The sequence below is a fragment of the Phyllostomus discolor genome, chromosome 9, assembly GCF_004126475.2.
Source record: "Phyllostomus discolor isolate MPI-MPIP mPhyDis1 chromosome 9, mPhyDis1.pri.v3, whole genome shotgun sequence".
Lineage (NCBI taxonomy): Eukaryota > Metazoa > Chordata > Mammalia > Chiroptera > Phyllostomidae > Phyllostomus > Phyllostomus discolor.
Genome location: NC_040911.2, coordinates 39,989,765 through 40,008,517, shown reverse-complemented (window position 1 = coordinate 40,008,517; position 18,753 = coordinate 39,989,765). Strand labels below are relative to the sequence as shown.

The 18,753-nt window shown below is 37.8% G+C and overlaps 1 protein-coding gene across 1 annotated transcript in view; it reads right to left on the bottom strand.

The window, feature by feature from the left end:
- Window positions 1-18,420, bottom strand: part of USP14 (ubiquitin specific peptidase 14) — a 55,524-nt gene extending 37,104 nt beyond the window's left edge. Inside the window, 5 exon segments of the mRNA XM_028524145.2 lie at window positions 2,994-3,097; window positions 4,286-4,390; window positions 8,992-9,024; window positions 12,169-12,314; window positions 18,049-18,420. Coding sequence (XP_028379946.1) covers window positions 2,994-3,097; window positions 4,286-4,390; window positions 8,992-9,024; window positions 12,169-12,314; window positions 18,049-18,064 — 404 coding nt within the window. The 5' untranslated portion in view covers window positions 18,065-18,420.
- Window positions 18,421-18,753: the final 333 nt, after the last annotated feature.

Sequence of the window (18,753 nt, the reverse complement as noted above, 5' to 3'; positions counted from 1 at the left end):
TTTAAGTGCCTTAAAAATAGGTACTGTGTCTTGTTCACTGATAATAAATCATTTGCACTCTAGGCAACTTCATATAAACACCTGACAAGTATTCACATCAGAGAAATTTAGAAAACCTTCAGTTACTCTCAGGTTTCTATGTATTTACTACCACCTCCTCTCTAATGCTTCTAGTTCTATCAAAGCATTTCAGAAGCCACTAAGGAAATAAAAAAATCAACACTCAGTCCTGTCCAGTATGGCTCAGCTGGTTGGAGCATCATCCTGTAAACTGAAAGGTTGCAGATTTCAATACCTGGTCAAGGCACATGCCTAGATTGTAGGTTCCCGAGTTGGGGCATACAAGAGACAATGTTCTCTCCCTCTCCTCTCCCTCCCCTCCCCTCTCTCTAAAATCAGTAAGTATGTCCTTGTGTGAGGTTAAAAAAAAATCAGCATTTATGAAGCTAAGAAACCAAACTGCAGTTCAGAACGTATCATCATTAAGAACTGGCAATGTACGCATTCAGCCATGGCAGCCATTAAGGAGCAGCAGCCATGACCCCTGCACCACCCCTGGCTGTGGACCTCAACAAGGACCAAACAGTGACCAAGAACATGAGCAAGCCAAGGCAGAGCCACCGCCACAGGTGCCTCACTAAGCACACCAAGTTAATGTGGAACATTACCCAAGGTGTGTGTCTTTGCCCTCCCGTGACAGGCATACCATGGAACTACTCAAGGCAACTAAGGACAAGAAGGCCCTGAAAGTCATCAAGAAAAAGGTGGGGTCTTGACTGCTGGGCTCAGTGGGTTGAGCATCATCTCACCAAATGAAAGGTTGATGGTTCAGTTGCGGTTTGGGCACATGCCTGGGTTGCAGGCCAGGTCCCCAGTTGGGGGTGTGCAAGAGGCAGCCAATCCACGTTTCTCGTGCACATCAATGTTTCTCTCCCTCTCTCCTTCCCTTACCCTCTGTCTAGAAATAAAAAAAGTAAAATCTTTTTTAAAAAAAGAAAGGGTGGGGACACACACATCAGTGCCAAGAGGAGAGAGAAGGAACTGAACAATGTCCTTTGCAAGCCATGAGAAAGGCAGAAGCCAAGGATGTCTGAGCCCCATCCCCTCTGTGTATAACAAAACCTGTTCAGAAAAAAAAAAAAGGAACTACAATGTATATATCAAGACAGTTATAATGAATTTAGTCAGAATTAAGTTACATATTTTTAGGTTAAACATACACTGATACGGGACCCTAATTTATAAACTATTTCAAAGGTTCTCAAAACATGAATAACTGTTTACTCTTCTTTTGTATAGTGATATAAAACAAAGTTTATTTCTTTTTAAAACCACTACTCTATGGCACAGACACACAAATTAATGCATTTATTTCTAGGCTAGAATTGAAAAGTCCAGAAATAAATCTATCTTGTTATATGCATAATGGTCAATTGATTTTCAAAGATGGAGAGACAATTCACAGGGACATATTATTTTTTCCAACAAATGGCACTAGAAGAACTGGATATACACATGCAAAAGAATCCACATGAAAAGAATGGGCTGGGCAGTAACTGGTGTGGTTCAGCTGGGCATCATCCCGGGAAGCCAAACGTCACGGGTTCAATTCCTGGCCAGGATACATGCCTGGGTTGTGGGTTCAGTTGGTGTGCATAAGAGAGATAACCAATCAATGTTTCTCTCTCACACTGATGTTTCTATACCCCCTTCTCTCTCCCTTCCCTTCCTTCCAAAAAAAAAAAAAAAGAATGGCATGGGACACATACCTCCCACCATACATAAAAGTGAACATGGATCACAAACCTAAATGTAAACAGCTAAAACTACATAACTCTTAAAAATAAAAACAAAAACAAACAACATAGGAGTAAATCTTTGTTGCCTAGGATTAGGCAATGATTTCTTACATGACCAAAACAAAACAAAATAAAACTTTTTAACCAATGTTACAATAATCAATTTAATTTTAAAAAAAGAAAAAATTCAAAGCTTTTGTGCTACAAACAATACCATCAAGAGACTGAGAAAAACAACTCATAAAATGAAAACAACTATTTGAAAAAGTACTTGTATCCAGAATACATAAAGACAAACCACTTAATACACAGAATTTGATCTGACATTTCCCTAGAGAAGACATACAAATGGCCAATAAGCACATAAAAAATAATCAGTTACTAGTCATTAGGTAAATGCAAATAAGAACCACAATGAGATACCATTTCACCTTCAGGATGGTATCCTGACAGTACATACAATAACAAGATTGGCATGGATGTGGAGAAATAAGAACTCTCTTACATTGTGAGTAAAATGTAAAATGGTGAAGCCACTTTAGAAAACAGTTCAGTAATTCCTCAAAATGTTGTTTAACGTAAGAGTTACCATATGACCAAGTAATCCAAACTCACAACCAGGAGAAATGAAAACAATTCATCTGCACAACAACTTGTGAATGAATGGTCACAGCTACATTATTCGTAACAGCTAAAAAATGGATATCCAGATATCCATCAACTGAAGAATGGATGAACAAATGCAGTATGTCAATTCAACTGAATACTACTCAGCCATACAAAGAATGAAATACTAATACATGCTAAAACATAAATGAACATACAAAATAATATACTAAGTAAAAGAAGCCAATCACAAAAAGACCACATATTGTATGATTCCTTTTAAATGAAATGTCTAGAATAGGCAAATATAAAAAGTAGATTAATGATCCCTAGAGCTGCAGGTGGAAAGGGTGTAAGGAGTAACTGCTAATGAGCATGAGGTTTCTTTTGGGAGGTGATATTCTGAAATTAGATGTCATGACTGCTGCACAACCTTGTGAATATAGTAAGACCATTTAACTGAACACTTTAAAAGAAGATGATAAATTAATTATGTCAATAAAGCTGCTAAAACACACACATACACTACTCACCAAAATGTGAACTTCCATTACCCAAAAGACTTAAAACATTTCTCTTTTGTCTTACCTTTTAAGGGCATCTTTGAGTTCAGGCACAGAACGAATACACTGAACTGTAGCATTCATGTAACAAGTGTTACCAAGGTTTGTCAATCCGCATGGTAATTCCATCTGATAAGAGAATAAAATCATTTTTATAAAATGACAGAGCACGCCCTGGCTGGTGTAGCTCAGTGGATTGAGCGCGGGCTGGGAACCAAAGTGTCCCAGGTTCGATTCCCAGCCAGGGTACATTCCTGGGTTGCAGGCCATAACCCCCAGCAACCGCACATTGATGTGTCTGTGTCTGTCTGTCTGTCTCTCTCTCTCTCTCTCCCCCTCCCTCCCCTCCCTAAAAAATAAATAAATAAATAAATAAAATCTTTAAAAAAAAAAATGACAGAGCACATATATAAATCACTGAGGTTCACACTTTAAAGCAAGTAAAATTTACCAACTCAAAACAATTTATATTCCATCTTCACTCTAAAGCAGGGGTATCAAACTCATTTTCACCAGGGGTCACATCAGCCTCACGGTTGCCTTCAAAGGGCCAAATGTAATTTCAGGACTGTATGAGTGTAACTACTCCTTAACTAGGGGCAAGGAGCTTGGCGCTGCTGCTGGGTAGAAACAAGGTGCCGGGCCGGATAAATAAGGTGAAGGGCCAGATTCCGCCTGCGGGGCTTGTATTTGCCACCTGTGCTCCAAAGCAACATGTTTTATTCCCCAACAAAAATTTTCCTTGCATCATACTCACAATCATTCTGTGTTTCAATCAATAATTCCTTTCTTGAATATAATAAAAGGGCAGTCATATCAATCCTGACCTCTTTGCAGGCTTATCATTAAAACATGGTGACAAAATATACATAGAACACTTCTTTAAAAAATGAACGATACTGTATAAATGCTGGGTGGTAAAATAATAACAACATTTAATAAGTATATGGTGGCCAGTTTCTAAACCAATGTTGCATTTAAATTAAGGACAAATTGTATATATTTTCAACCTGGAAGGTTTTAAGAATTTAAATATCCCAGTATTTAAACTACTTAACCTCTTTCAACCTGTTTCCACATAAAATTAATAGTAAAGATAAATAATGTTGACAACTCACTAGATTTATATTTAAGTATATATTGGCTGTATAAATTATCCAATTATAGAAAGACTCCTGAAGTGAATTTCAAAAACATAAAAATAAAACATCTTGATATTAACTATTAAATCTTCAAAACAATCAGGTGCTACTTTCTGAAAGGCACTTTAATGTACTTCTGAAAAGCAGTGATCATATAAAATATGGTTTGTCTTACAGCAGATGCTAACTGTTCTTCTGTCATATCTTCTACGAAAACAGTTTTAGCTGACGGTTCCTCAGGAAGAGCATCTGCTGATCCCATCATTAGCAGAGTCATTCCCTGTTTTAAAAAAAATCAGTTCCATAAAATGCTCAAAAGTTGACCATTTTCATGCTCAATGAAAGAAGCCAGACATAGGAAAAACAATTACATGCTTGTACTTGCCAGAAAAGGTAAATTTATAGAGACACAAAGTAGATTAGTGGTCACTAGGGCTGAAGGTGGGACGAGGGAGTGACTTTAAATGCACGCAAATGTTCTAAAATTAAACAGTAGAGGAGTTTTCACAACTCTACTAAAAATCACTGAAATTTTTTAAAAAAGTACTAAAATGGCTGCTTCAGGTGGAGATCACCAATTTATCTGCAAAGAGGCCCAAGGAAACTTTTTAGAGTGGTGGAACTTCTATATTGGCTATGGTATGGTTACATGACTACAAAATTCACCAAATTCCTCAAACTATACACTAAAAAAAAGGGTAAGTTTTATTGTATATAAACTATAAATCAATAAAGCTAAAGGAAAAATATTGTCATAAAGAAAACTGAGAATGTTTCCATTATCGCAGAGAAGGGAATTCTTCAAATGATCAACATTTAATGGCACAATTTCTTCCCATAACAAACTAAGATTCTTTCTGTGAATACCTATTTTATAACTGCAACAATTACTTACATTTGAACAGAAATATTGTAAGAGCATTGAAATCTCCATTATTGGAAAATATCACATCAAAATTTAAGTTCAAAACACTCAATTTTATAACTCTACAAATTGTTAACCTAACAGAATACTTATATTCAATATACATGTAACATTCCACACAACAAAAGACCAATGAAGACTCTGTCATCCTAAATCTCATTATCCTGAAATGTGAACAAGATATTACCAAGCTCTTAACTGGAAGACATTAACACATGAAACAAAGAAAAGGGTGCAGACGTTTTTTGGAATTACAACCCGACCAGAGATTTAAAAAACAAAGAAAGATAAAATAAAAATGTCTAGATGAGGATCAAAATTAGAAAATGAGGTCAATGAACTCATAGTCTTAAAGAGAACCCATGTTGAAATCCAATAACCCTCATTGTATCACTGGTTATTTTTACTTAAACTTTTTATGAGATAATGGCAAAACAGAACTAAAGAATATTTTTCTGAAGACAAGTGTCTCAGGAAAACCAAATTATTTTTAAAATATATTAGCAACAGCCATTTAGAAAGTACAATAGGGGCAAGTGAATACCAATAAATATCTAAGAGAGAAAATAACAAAAAAATACATGATAAGAAAACTATCAAGTTCTAGTTAAGGATAGAAAAAAACCCTAAAATTTAAAATGAAGAACATAACAAGTTTCTGGAAAGTTATTGTAAAGAACGATTCCAAATTATTATCCAAATTTAACGGAATTCCTTTTTGAAACTTTACAAAATCTTTAATTCATGGACCAAATTCATATCCATGACAACAACCAAGAAATTCTGAAGAAGAATAAAGACCATAGCAATGCCATTTAACATTATTAAGAAACAGATTATACAGTGAAGAATGTTGAGATAAAGTAGGTAATAATTTAGGGAAAAAAATACTATCAGTTCACTACCTCAAGGCATGCCATACCAAAATGAATTACAAATTAAAGATTTAAATGTAAAAAAAGAAACAATTACAAAAACATGTGAATGAATCAAAAAAATCTTGCTATATTTTCTTTGTTTTTAAGATTCTATTTATTTATTTTGTGAGAAGAAGGGAAGGAGAAAGAGAGGGAGAGAAACATCAATGCGTGGTTGTCTCCTGAGCATCCACTGGGGACCTGGCCTGCAACCCAGGCATGTGCCCTGACTCGGAATTGAACCTGCAACCCTTTCGTTCACAGGCCAGTACTCCATCTATTCAGGCATACCAGCCAGGCCTATATCTTCTTAAATTGATATAAAAGATGAAAGGACTGATGTCACTAACTATATAAATACTAAAAACTTCCATAAAACATTACTATAATTAAAATTTAAAAGGACAACCTAGAAAAAAGAATTATACTATTTATAAGCACCTTAAAAAAAAATCAGCCCTGGCTGGTGTGGCTCAGTGGACTGAGCACCGCCAACCTGTGAACCAAAGGGTCACCAGTTCAATTCCCTGTCAGGACACATGCCTGGGTTGTAGGCCAGGTCCCTAATAGGGGGCGTGCAAGGGGCAACCACATGCTGATGTTTCTCTCCCTCTCTCTCCCTCCTTTCCCCTCTCTCCAAAAATAAATAAATAAAATCTTTAAAAAAAAATGAGTAGGCAAGTACACAACAGAAAAATGGGCAAAATAGATGAACAGAAAATAAAAAAGGCTTTTGAAAATTAATAAAGGTTCTACCTTAAGAAACTAGAAAACACATACATTAAAACCAAAGTAACAGGAAGAAATAAAACAGAGAGGGGAAATCAATAAAATAATAAACGAGTAAGAAAAGCTGATTCTTAGAGGGTAGGAATCAATGAAATTACCAAACCTCGGAATTCACAATTTGCCGATACCAGGGGGAAAAGAGAAAAAACAGCACTACAGATTCTAGAATGGAAGAGTATGTTATGCCAACCAATTCAACAAGTTAAATTTAGTGGACCAACTCCTTAAAAGAGGCAAATTACCAAAACTGATATAAAAGGAAATAAATACAGTATCTGAATAGTCCTACTAAGTTCTTAATTGAAAGTCTCACAAACAAAGCTCCAAGCCTCGGGGGTTTCACTGGAAAATTCTACAAAACATTTAAAGGAAACACAGTATAAACTCTTTCAGAAAAGAGAGGTCAGGATGCTTCCTAACTCATAAGCCCAGCATTACTCTGATAGCAAATTCAGACAAAGACAAATCAAGAAAACTACAACCCATCTCTCTCATGAAAAGACATAAAATCCTGAACAAATAGAATGCAGCAAGAGCCCTGGCTGGTGTAGCTCAGTGGATTGAGCCCGGGCTGCGAACCAAAGTGTCGCAGGTTTGATTCCCAGTCAGGGTACATGCCTGGGTTGCAGGCCATGACCCCCAGCAACCGCACATTGATGTTTCTCTCTCTCTCTCTACCTCCCTCCCTTACCTCTCTAAAAAATAAATAAATAAAATCTTAAAAAAAAAAGATTAAAAAAAAAAAAGAATGCAGCAAGAATAAAAAGTTCAGCCCTGGCTGGTGTGGCTGAGTGGACTGAATGCTGGCCTGCAAACCAAAGGGCCACTGGTTCAATTCCCAGTTGGGACACATGCCTGGGTTACAGGCCATGTCCCCAGTAAGGGGCAGGGAAGAGGCAACCACACATTGATGTTTTTCTCCCTCTCTTTCTCCCTCCCTTCCCCTCTTTAAAAACAAATAAATAAAGTCTTTAAAAGCTATATTAAAAAAAGAATATAAAGTTGGTTTATTATTAAAAAAAGTCATTGTAGTTCACATTAACATGTTAAAGGATAAAAAATAAACGATCATTTCAATAGATGACAAAAGTAGTCAACAAAATACAACTTGCATTCATACTAAAAACTAGAGCAAACTAGAAATAGAAGAGAATCTCCTCAATCTATGACAAACTTTGTAAAAAACAAACTTCCAGCTAAGGCTAGAAACTTTCCTTCTAAGATTAGAAAAAAGACATGGTATCCACTATCAACCACTTTTACTCAATACTACTGAAATCTTAACCAGTGCAATAAAGCAAGCCTAAAAGAGAAATAAAAACCACAGAACTGAAACAATAAATCCTTCTTTGTTGCTGATACCTACATTATCCTAAGACACTAATACATAAAATCAGCAGAGTCATAGGATATAGATCAATATAGAATTAATTATGCTTTTATATGCCAGTGAAGTAAAACAATAAAAAGAAGTCATAAAGATTGTAAAAGAGAAGTAAAGTTGCCTCTATTTGCAGATAACATGATATGAAAATAGAAAACCTAATGGGATCTAAAAAAAAACAAAATTACTGCAACTAGTAAGTGAATTTACTAAGGTCACAGGATGAAAACATATTGTATTTTTATAATCTACCAATGAACACTGAAAAACAAATCTTTTTAAATTATTGTTTTCAACAGCTAAAAAATGTTAAGTTCCATGAATCTAACAAAAACCATGCAAAACCTCTATGCTGAACTGAAAAACTAAAAAATTCTGTTAAGAGAACATAAAGACCTAAATGGATACAGCAGCACACCCTATTTAAGGATTTTAATACTCAATAACATTATGTTCATTCTCCCCAAATTCAATGCAATCTCAAACAAAATTTCAGGAGTCTATATTGTAGAAACTGACAGACTTCTTTAAAATTATACAGAAATGCAAAGGAGCTAAAATAGTCTTAAAGAAGAAAAAGTTGGAGAACTTATACTACCTTATTTCAAGACTTATAAAGATTTAGTAATCAGACCATGTGGTAGGGATTTAAGTTTCCTCAAATGTATCAATGAAATAAGAGTCCAAAAATAGACCTACAAGTGATTTTCAAGAAAGACTCCAACACAAGTCAGTGGGAAAAGGAAAATATTTTCAATGGATGGTACTGGAACAACTGGATATATACATGGAAAACAGGCATTTGGGATGTATTTTGATATATTAGGAAATTGCACTATAAGAAATTTTCTTAGGATAATACTTACATTTTTTATTTTGATGTTTCCCCAATCATCATCCTGTTTTAAAGACAAATAAAAAACATTTAATAACCCTGTACAATCTAATAAACTAATTTTAAGCCACTTCCAAATAGAAATTTTTCTCAGATTTTATTTAAATTACTGTAATCAAAAGTATTTTTAAGAAAATACATGCAACCCTGACTGGTGTAGCTCAGTGGGTTGGGCATCATCCCAAAGGATCACTGGTTTGATTCCTGGTCAGAGCACATGCCTGGGTTTTGGGCCAGGTCCCCACACAGGGCTAGAGGCAACCTCCTTAACGTTTCGCTTGCTCTCTTTCTCCCTCCCCTCCCATGTCTAAAAATAAATTAAATATTTAAAATAAAAAACAATGCAGTTCGAATGATAAGTCTATCAATTGCTTAAACTACTTACATAAGACACAATCTAAAAGGCAGTAAAAATGGCAACCCAAAAGTAGTAAAAACACCTGATTGATGACAAATGAAATATGCTGATTTTTTGCATGTTCATTACATATTTGGAACCACCAGAGCTTAGGTGACAAGAATGAAGAGTAACATGAAGTAAGTTTTACATAATTAGGGTAATTATAGAATTTATCATCCAAATCAGGAGACTCTTGAGAAAGTGCTATTACAAATTACACCAGAAGAGTAAAACGGGACTGTCCAAGGCAAACTAAGCCTTAATACTTGCTGTGTCCACAAATGTTTCTCAAGTACTAAATGTCACATCTATGAAGCAATTAACAAATACTTTTACTTTAATATGTTCAAATAAATCAAGGTTTTTTCCTTAATGCCATGACTGGTCCATAAATAAAGTCAGTTCTATATTATTCTGTTCCTTTTGTGGGAGGCACCAGGTACTCAACCTGCTTCCCTTTTGTTGGTGCCACTAGTTACCTCTTTGGAAACCCTGCTTCAAAGTGGCACAGTAACTTCCTAAAGACCCCTCTCAGTTCATGGGTTTTTTTTTTCAGTGTTTTGCATGTTTCTTTTTTTAAATTTTTATTTATTCATTTTTATTCAGAGGTGAAAGGTTGGGAGAAAGAGAGGGAGAAACACCAATGTGTGACTGCCTCTCGCAGGCCCCCTTCTGGGGACCTGGACTGCAACCCAGGCATTTGCCCTGACTGGGAAACTAACCAGTGACCCTTTTGTTCACAGGCCTGTGCTCCATCCACTGAGCCATACAAGCCAGGCCTTCTCAGTTTAAAGGCAACCACTGCTAATCATTTATAATGATAACTATATATGCCCCCTCAGAGAACTTACTTATCCAAGGTCACAAAAGAGCTGGGAAATGAACCCAGATCTACTTGACCTGTAAATGACATGTTCTTTTGGTATCTTACTGTATTTTATTTAAAGCTCTGATGCTGTTTCCTTGTTTATGGAATATATAAAATACATTTACTTTCATCATTTTTAAATACATACAGTTGAGAACAAAAAAAAAGGAAAGCCAGGCACAAAATAAGTATTCAATAAGCGGTAGCTATAAGTAGTTTCATTTAATTAGCATTTTTCTTTAATTCTCTACAATACACCACCAATACAAGCATACCTTGTTTTACTGTGCTTTCCTTTATTGCGCTTTATAGATACTGTGTATTTTACAAGACTCTCCACCAGCAAAAAACCTCAGAAATGGTTATCATTTTTCAGCAATAAAGTATTTTTTTAGACATAATACTATTGCACTCTTAATACAGTATAAATATAACTTACATACACTGGGAAACCAAAATAGTTCTGTAACCTGCTTTATTGCAATGATATGGAACCAAACCTGCAGTATCTCTCAGGTATACCTATACACAGCTTTACCTATACACCTCTGCAACCTGGAGAGGAAACGATGTTTCTTCATCATCATGTTTTACTGCCCGGCTAATAAGGGTAGCCAGCCTGTATCTCTAAAGTTAGCTATTGGCCCTGGCCTGGTAGCTCAGCTGGTTAGAGAATCCTCTAGATACACCATGGTTGTGGTTTCAATCAGAAAAGAACCAACCAATGAATTCATACATAAGTAGAACAACACATTGATGTTTCTTTCTCTCTAAAAAAATTAATAAAATTAAAAGAAAAACATTTTTTAAAAATTTTCGATAAAAATAAAGTTAACTATAGCTCTTTAGCATTCTGTATCTAACATTTTTTCTTCATCCTCACCTGAGGACATATTTTTCATTGCTTTTAGTAGGCGGGGAAGACAGAGAGAGAAAAACACTGATTGGTTACCTCTCACTGGTTCCCTAACAGGGAATCAAACCTGCAAACTAGGCATGTGTCCTGACCTGAGAATCGAACCGGCAATCTTTCAGTGAATGGGATAATGCTCTAACCAACTGGGCCACACCACCAGGACTCATATCTAACTCTTGAAGAAAGTACTCTGTAAAAACTATACTTGTATAGTATTACAAACAGCAATGAAGAAAATACCATGGTCTTTTAGGTGGCCCTTCCTCAATGATGCTAGTCAGCTTGCACTCTTAACTGTAGTCAATGTGATCATTTTAAGGAAACTAAAGGAAAAATTAAGTTCCCTCTCTTTTTAAACAAACCGTTTTTTTTTCCCATCACAAGACAAGTGTTAGATGGCAATTACTCTTAAAATAAAGGGACTCTTTTTTAATGGGTTGGATGCAAGAAAGGCCACAGGAAAAACTTAAGTATTCCAGTATTCCACAACTGGGGCGTTGGTAAAGATCTTGAAACATTTTGAATCTCAACATTCAAATGCATGTACATTTTGCAGTCTTTTTATTTTTAAAAATCTACCATATTGTTTCATACATTTAACAGAAATAAAATTTCCCACCCCATAACAGAAAATTACTAAGAAAACACATACAGATTTATAATAGTCTAAAAATAAAAGTAATACTTTAACACACCCACCTGGGGGAAAAAAACCCTCAAACAATACAAATAAATGAAAGTGCCCCACTCCCCTGACCCACGGAGGTATTCATTAACACAGTACATTTGAAAATAAAATATTTAATGATGCTTTTATATGTTTGAAATGGCTACAATGTTCCTCCTTACACTAACATGAATAGTTGTAATCCCATAACTACACACTCACCAAATAAACTTCAAGTGCTCCATTTCAGTAATTATGTAGTAACAGTGCATAATGAAAGTATGGACTACGTTTTACCTTCAATGTTCCTCCTTTCACCATAACTTTCTGTCTGGCTGGCTGGACTCCAGTCAGTGCAAAAAGCTGAGCCTTGAACACCATTGGAGGTTCATCAGTGTTCAATTCCACACCTTCGAATTTCTCCTTTCCCCATTTCACAGTAACTGCAATGAAAACCATAACTTATTTTTTCATTTACAAAATACCAAAACTTCAGAATTAGAAGGCTAGTTCTTTAAAGCCAAACTACACCATTCACCTTTTTATATTCTTATCTATACCAAATCAGGAGTGACCTGAATGCTGTAGGTCCTGAATAAAATTTAACCGTATCTAATCCAACATCTTATTTGATAAATAAGGAAACCAACATTGAAGAGAAGTTGGTTGATTTACCAATGTCAAAAAAACTAGTCTGTAAATATTCAGGTCTTCTTGCACAACCCAGGGTTCCAACATGGGAAACTAAAGCTTCAAAACCTCTGGCTGTTTTTACCGCCAGGGGTTGTAGCGGCAGGGCAAACTCTCAGCCTCACAGGAGAGCTGTTAGAGAGACCCACCAGGTCCAAGAATGTAAACAACCCACCCCCACCCCACCAGGAATCAGCACCAGAAGAGCCCAATTTGCTTATGGGTAGCGGGCAAGTAACTGAAAGAGGGCCAAGAGCCGAGCAAGCAGCATTGTTCAAGGGAATAAGGGTCTCAGAGGTGGGACCCTTATCCCCATATACAGCCCTGACCTGATGAATACCTAAGGCTCCACCCCTTACAACCTAATGGGTGCTCCACGACAAAGAAATATGGCCCAAATGAAAGGACAGATCAAAACTCCAGAAAAAGAACTAAGCAACGAGGAGATAGACAACTTATCAGATGCAGAGTTCAAAACAATGGTAATCAGGATGCTCAAAGAAATGACTGAGTACAGACGCGAAATAAAGGAAGAAGTGAAGGCCATAAAGAAGTGAAATAAAGAAAAATATACAGGGAACCAACAGTGAAGAAAAATAAAACAAGATTCAAATCAAAGATCTGAAACAGAATGAAGAAACAAGAATTCAAAAAAATGAGGAGAGGTTTAGGAACCTCTGAAACAACTTTAAATGTTCCAACATCCCAATCATAGAGGTTCCAGAAGGAAAGGAGGAAGACCAAGAAACTGGAAACTTACTTGAACTAATAATGAAGGAAAACTTCCCCAACCTGGCAAAGGAAATAGGCTTTCAGGAAGTCCTGGAAGCTCAGAAAGTCCCCAAAGAAGTTGGACCCAAGGAGGAACACACCAAGACACATAATTACATTACCCAAGATTAAAGATAAGGAGAGAATCTTAAAAGCAGCCAAAGAAAAGGAGACAGTCACCTACAAAGGAGTTCCTGTAAGGCTACCAGCTGATTTCTCAAAAGAAACCTTGCAGGCAAGAGGGGGCTAGGAAGAAGCATTGGAAGTCATGAAAGGTAAAGACCTACATCCAAGATTACTCTATCCAGAAAAGCCATCATTTAGAATGGAAGGGCAGATAAAGTGCTTCCCAGATAAGGTCAAGTTAAAGGAGTTCATCATCACCAAGCCCTTATTATCTAAAATGTTATGGGACTTATCTAAGAAAAAGATCGAAAATATGAACAGTAAAATGACAACAAAGTCACAACTATCAACAACTGAACCTAAAAAAAAAAAAAAAAACAAAAGCAAACAACTAGAGCAGGAACAGAATCACAGAAATGGAGATCACACAGAGGGTTATCAGTGGGGAGGGGGAGGGGGACAGTAGGGGAAAAGGTGCAGGGAATAAGAAGCATAAATGGTAGGTACAAAGTAGTGGGGGGGGGATTAAGAACAGTATAGGAAATGGAGAAGCCAAAGAACTTATATATACAACCCATGGACATGAACTAAGGCAGGTGGGAGGAATGCTGGTGGGAGGCAAGTGCAGGGTGGAGGGAGGCAAATGGGAGAAAAAAAATGAGACAACTGTAATATCATAATCAATAAAATGAAGATATTCAAGTCTTCTGAATCCTACAATAATCTCTGCAAAATATGATCATGCTATAATATTCCTCAGAATAAGCTTATTTAATTAAGCAGTCATTAAAATCTACATACTGTTGGAATAGAGAGGAAAAAGGTTTTAGAAAGGTAATTTGAAAATAAAAGAAATTGGGAGCATTTTTAAAACAAGTTAAGAAATAGATTCTGCATTCTAAAGTGTGTTCCCTGAGCATAAGATGGTCAAATATTAAGATTTCAAAGACATAACTAAACCACTAAAAAATACATAAATCCTACTTCACAGCCATTCAAATAGCTATTTCAAAAAGAAAAAACAGAAAATAAGTAAGGACGTGGTGAAACTGCAACACTTGCCCATGGCTAATGAGTCTATAGAATGGTGCAGCCACTGTGGAAACAGTACGGCAGTACCTCACAAAATTAAACACAGAATTACCATATGACCCAGCAATTCTACTTCTAGGTATATGCCCAAAAGCAGGTAAAGCAGGACTCAAATTGATATTTTATATCCTTGTTCATAGCAGCATTATTCATAATAGCCAAGACAGGAGCAACCCAAGTGTCCATCAACAGATGAATGGGTGAACAACATGCAGCGTTCATGCATGCGTGCATATGTGTGTGTGTGTCTGTGTGTGTGTGTGTGTATGATGAATATTATTCAGCCTTAAAAAGTAATGGAGTTCTTATGAATGGTACAACATGGACGAACCTTTGAAACATTATACTTGGCAAAATAAGGCAGAAACAAAAGAACAGATACTGTATGATTCCACTTATGTGAAATACCTAGTCAAATTCATAGAGGCAGAAAGTAGCATGAGGGAAACAGAAATAGAGTTTCAGTTTAGAAACATTAAAACATTTGGGAGATGGATACTGATGACAATTGCACAACAATGTAAATGTTCTGAATGCCAAAAACTGTACACTTAAAAATGGTTAAAACAGTTCATTTTGTTACATATACTTTACCACAATAAAAATATTTTCAATTAGCCTCATAAGAGCTAATTTTTAAAATACTTAAAAATAAATAAACTCAAGGATATACACTTTGTTTCCACTAAAAACTTTATACCTCCTCAAAATGAGAATTTCACAACAGTTGTCTAATTTCCAACTATTAAAATCAGAATATGAAAAACTGACCCTATGACTCTATGAACTTATAATCTAGTAAGAGAGAAATGGGGGGAAAGATTAAAATGAATAATGCAATATAAACATTATAAAGGATACAGAAGCACAGAAATATGCCTCATGAGTAAGGAAGATCTTCCTGGAAAAGTGATAACTTTGTGTTACTGCCATCAACTTTTTATCACTATCAAGTTGAGACTCAAAGAAAAATTAGGTGTTAGCCAGAGAAAAAGAAAAAATAAAAACATTCCTAGAAAAGGCAAGAAAAACATTCAAAAACGTCATAGAAAATGTGCAGTCCCGAAAAGGTTTTCATAAAGGCCACCTGGGTCTAGTTTAAACAGATTAGCAGCAGCAGGGAAAAGGAGTTTGAAGAGGGTGCAACTGTAATCATTGATTAAGCTAGAAACATACAAAATAGTACAAGCAAAAGACAAGACTAAACCAAAAACAGTTACCGAAATTAAGGAAGAGGGACCTTGGCTAGGTAGCCCAGTTGGTTAGAACATCAACCCCATGAATCAAGACTGGGGGGAAGGGTTTGGTTCATGGCCTGGGTGTCCAGGTCCATTGCATGAGTGGGTGGAGCAGCAAGAAGAATATTTGCTGCTTCCCTCTCTCTCTCTCTCCCTCTCTGTCTCTCTCTCTCACTAAAATCAAGAAAGGAGGGGAACAAAGGGAAGAAGGGGGAAAGGGAGGAAGGGAAGGAGGAAGAAAGGGAGGAAGAAGAAGAGAAGCCTATCTGAAATGTACTTAGCTGTGTCACATGGGCAAATTACTTCAACTTTTTGCTGACCCATAAAAGAGAATTATACCAGTATCACAGGATTATGTTGAAGATTAAAACAAAGCAACATATAAAAACAAGAAAATAAATAAATAAAAGCAACATATATAAAAACATCCGTTTTGTGCCAGACACACAAGTGGTCATTAAATTTTATGGCATTTACCTTAACCACCTAAGAATCTGGATATTTAATTTTCTACCAAAATTTATGAAACAGTACCTAAAATGTTCTTATTTTAATACAGGGCTTTTTGCAGAACCTGAAAATATAGATTCTCAATAGAGATGTCAAAGGAAGAAACCTTAGAAATCGACTTCAATTCCCTCATTTTGGAACTGAGTAAAAAATCTGATTAAACATTTAAGAATGAACTCGACTTTTAAGACAGAAAGTTTAGTAAATATAGGCTTTTCTAAAAAAGATTTACTTATTTTTAGAGAGGGGGGGAGGAAGGGAGAAAAAAAGGGACAGAAACATCGATGTGCAAGAGAAACATCAATGGTTGTCTCTCCCACCAGCCCCAATCAGGAATCTCACCTGCAGCCCAGATATGTGCTCTGATTGGAATCCAACCAAGAGACCAAATCCAACAAACAGAGGAGTTGGTTTTGTTGTGCTGTGTGTCTACCTGTATTAGCCTACACTGGGATTTTTCACCATTATTTAATACCCCCTCAATTCTATACTGCATAAATGAAATATTTCAAGTATTCTTCTAATGTTAATTACTGTGTATTTATCCTACTGCTAATAATTATTGAAAGATATTAAGCAAAATTATTAAAGCATTCGATTCAATATTCTAGAACATCAAGAACCCACCTTGAGATTAACATTCCTCTTTTGTTTCATATAATTCTTTGAAAATGATGAATTTTCAATAAAGGAATTATGATAGCCAGGTATGGCCAAGGAATCCCATGTCCATAGCCAAACACCACAAACATCTTAGGTGCCTTTTTAAACATTTCTTTATTTTTATTGTTGACACTATTACAGGTGTCCCCTTTCCCCCGCCCCCACCCAGCCCCCGCCCCACTTCCCTCTGGCCATCACCTCACAGCTGTCTGTGTCTATGGACCATACATATATGTTCTCTGCCTAACCCCTAGGCCTTTCATCCAGGTGCCATCTGGAATCAGACTAGGAAACAGGAAGGTTCATTGACTAAAAATGTGATCCCTCACCAGTCCCTTAGACTATCATCATGCAAAATACCCGTCAAACACCAATAAAAAGGAAATAACCCTGGAAATGGGTATTTATCTACCTCACGAAGCAAAGACTCTGCTTTGGACATAAAAAAACGCAATACAATGTTTGATGAAACAAAAACAAAGCAAAAAAAGTCGCCATCTGCCTTGGGATAAAACAGAAATTGGTACAAAATATGGGGGTGAGCCAAAGGCAGCAAGGGGTAAGCGAATGAAGCTACTGAGGGAAATCCTCATGAATGATGATTAATCTCACATCCCAGGTCCCTCCAACCCTCTTACTTCAGGCTTCCCTCCTTGCTGCGCCCTTCCACAGCTAGCACTAATAAACACAAGGAACCCCCCCCACTACACCTGCAGCCCGGTCCCCGGGGCTCCAGGACACACCCTCACCTTTCCCAGCACACTAGGACAGCGACAGAAACTATTCTGCAGAGTCACCACTCCCAGAAGCCGATGCTCGCAGCTTCCCCATCTCCACGCCCGCTCCCACCGCACCCACCAGACGACCCCAAAGAGACCGCGCTCCCTCGCGCTGCAGGGCTAGGAACTGGCCACGGACCGAGAACTCGGCCAGGGTCAACTCCACGCCGCAGTCACCCCGCTCCCCACGCCTCTCCAGTCCCCTCCCCCGCCCCGTGCTCAGCCGGGCTTCCGCCCCGCAGGCCAGGCCTACTCAGAGGCCTAGTGCTGGGCAGGATTGCGGGAGGCAAGGCGAGGAGGGGGCTCACCCGAGTATAGCGGCATGGCGGGACGAGAGGGAAGGCGGTGGCGCAGGAAGGCTGGCCTGGCAAGGGCGGCGACGGGAAAAGGGACACGAAGAAGCTGTGGCAGCTGCTGAGACAGAGGCACGGTGTCGGCGGTAGCTCGGGTGCGACAACAGACTCATTCAAACCGGCCACTGGCGATGACGCAGCAACACGCAGTTCGCCCGCAGAGCTGGAGGAGGCGAGAAGCGCCGCGGCGAGGCGGGGCCTGGAGGGTGGAAAGACCGGGGTGGTGCGAGGGAAGCCTGGAAAGCCGTAGGCGGGCGAGACTGAGGGCGCGGGGCGTGGGCGCGCAGCCCCTGCGCCACTGCAGGTGGGCGCCTGCGCACTGCTCGCGCCGCCGCCCGCGCCCACCTTCCTCGAGAGCCCGGCCCCGCCCAGTCTGGCTTCAGGTGGTGTAGGAACTTGACAGTCTTGAGACTAATTTTTTAAGTCTTTTCCCCCTTTTTCGAAACGGTGGGTCAGTACAAACCAGGGGTTTTTGTTGATAATGTGCCTAGTCGAAGAGCTGAGAGCCTTTGCTCTACACCTCAGATCGGTCCACTTACTAATGAAAATGGCTTTGTCCGCCCTTTAAGGAATTTCGTGCCAAAAATAAATATGAACAAGTTTGATTTCAGCACACCCCACCACCTTTGGTGCAACTAACTTCTATCCTCGTGGGGGAGC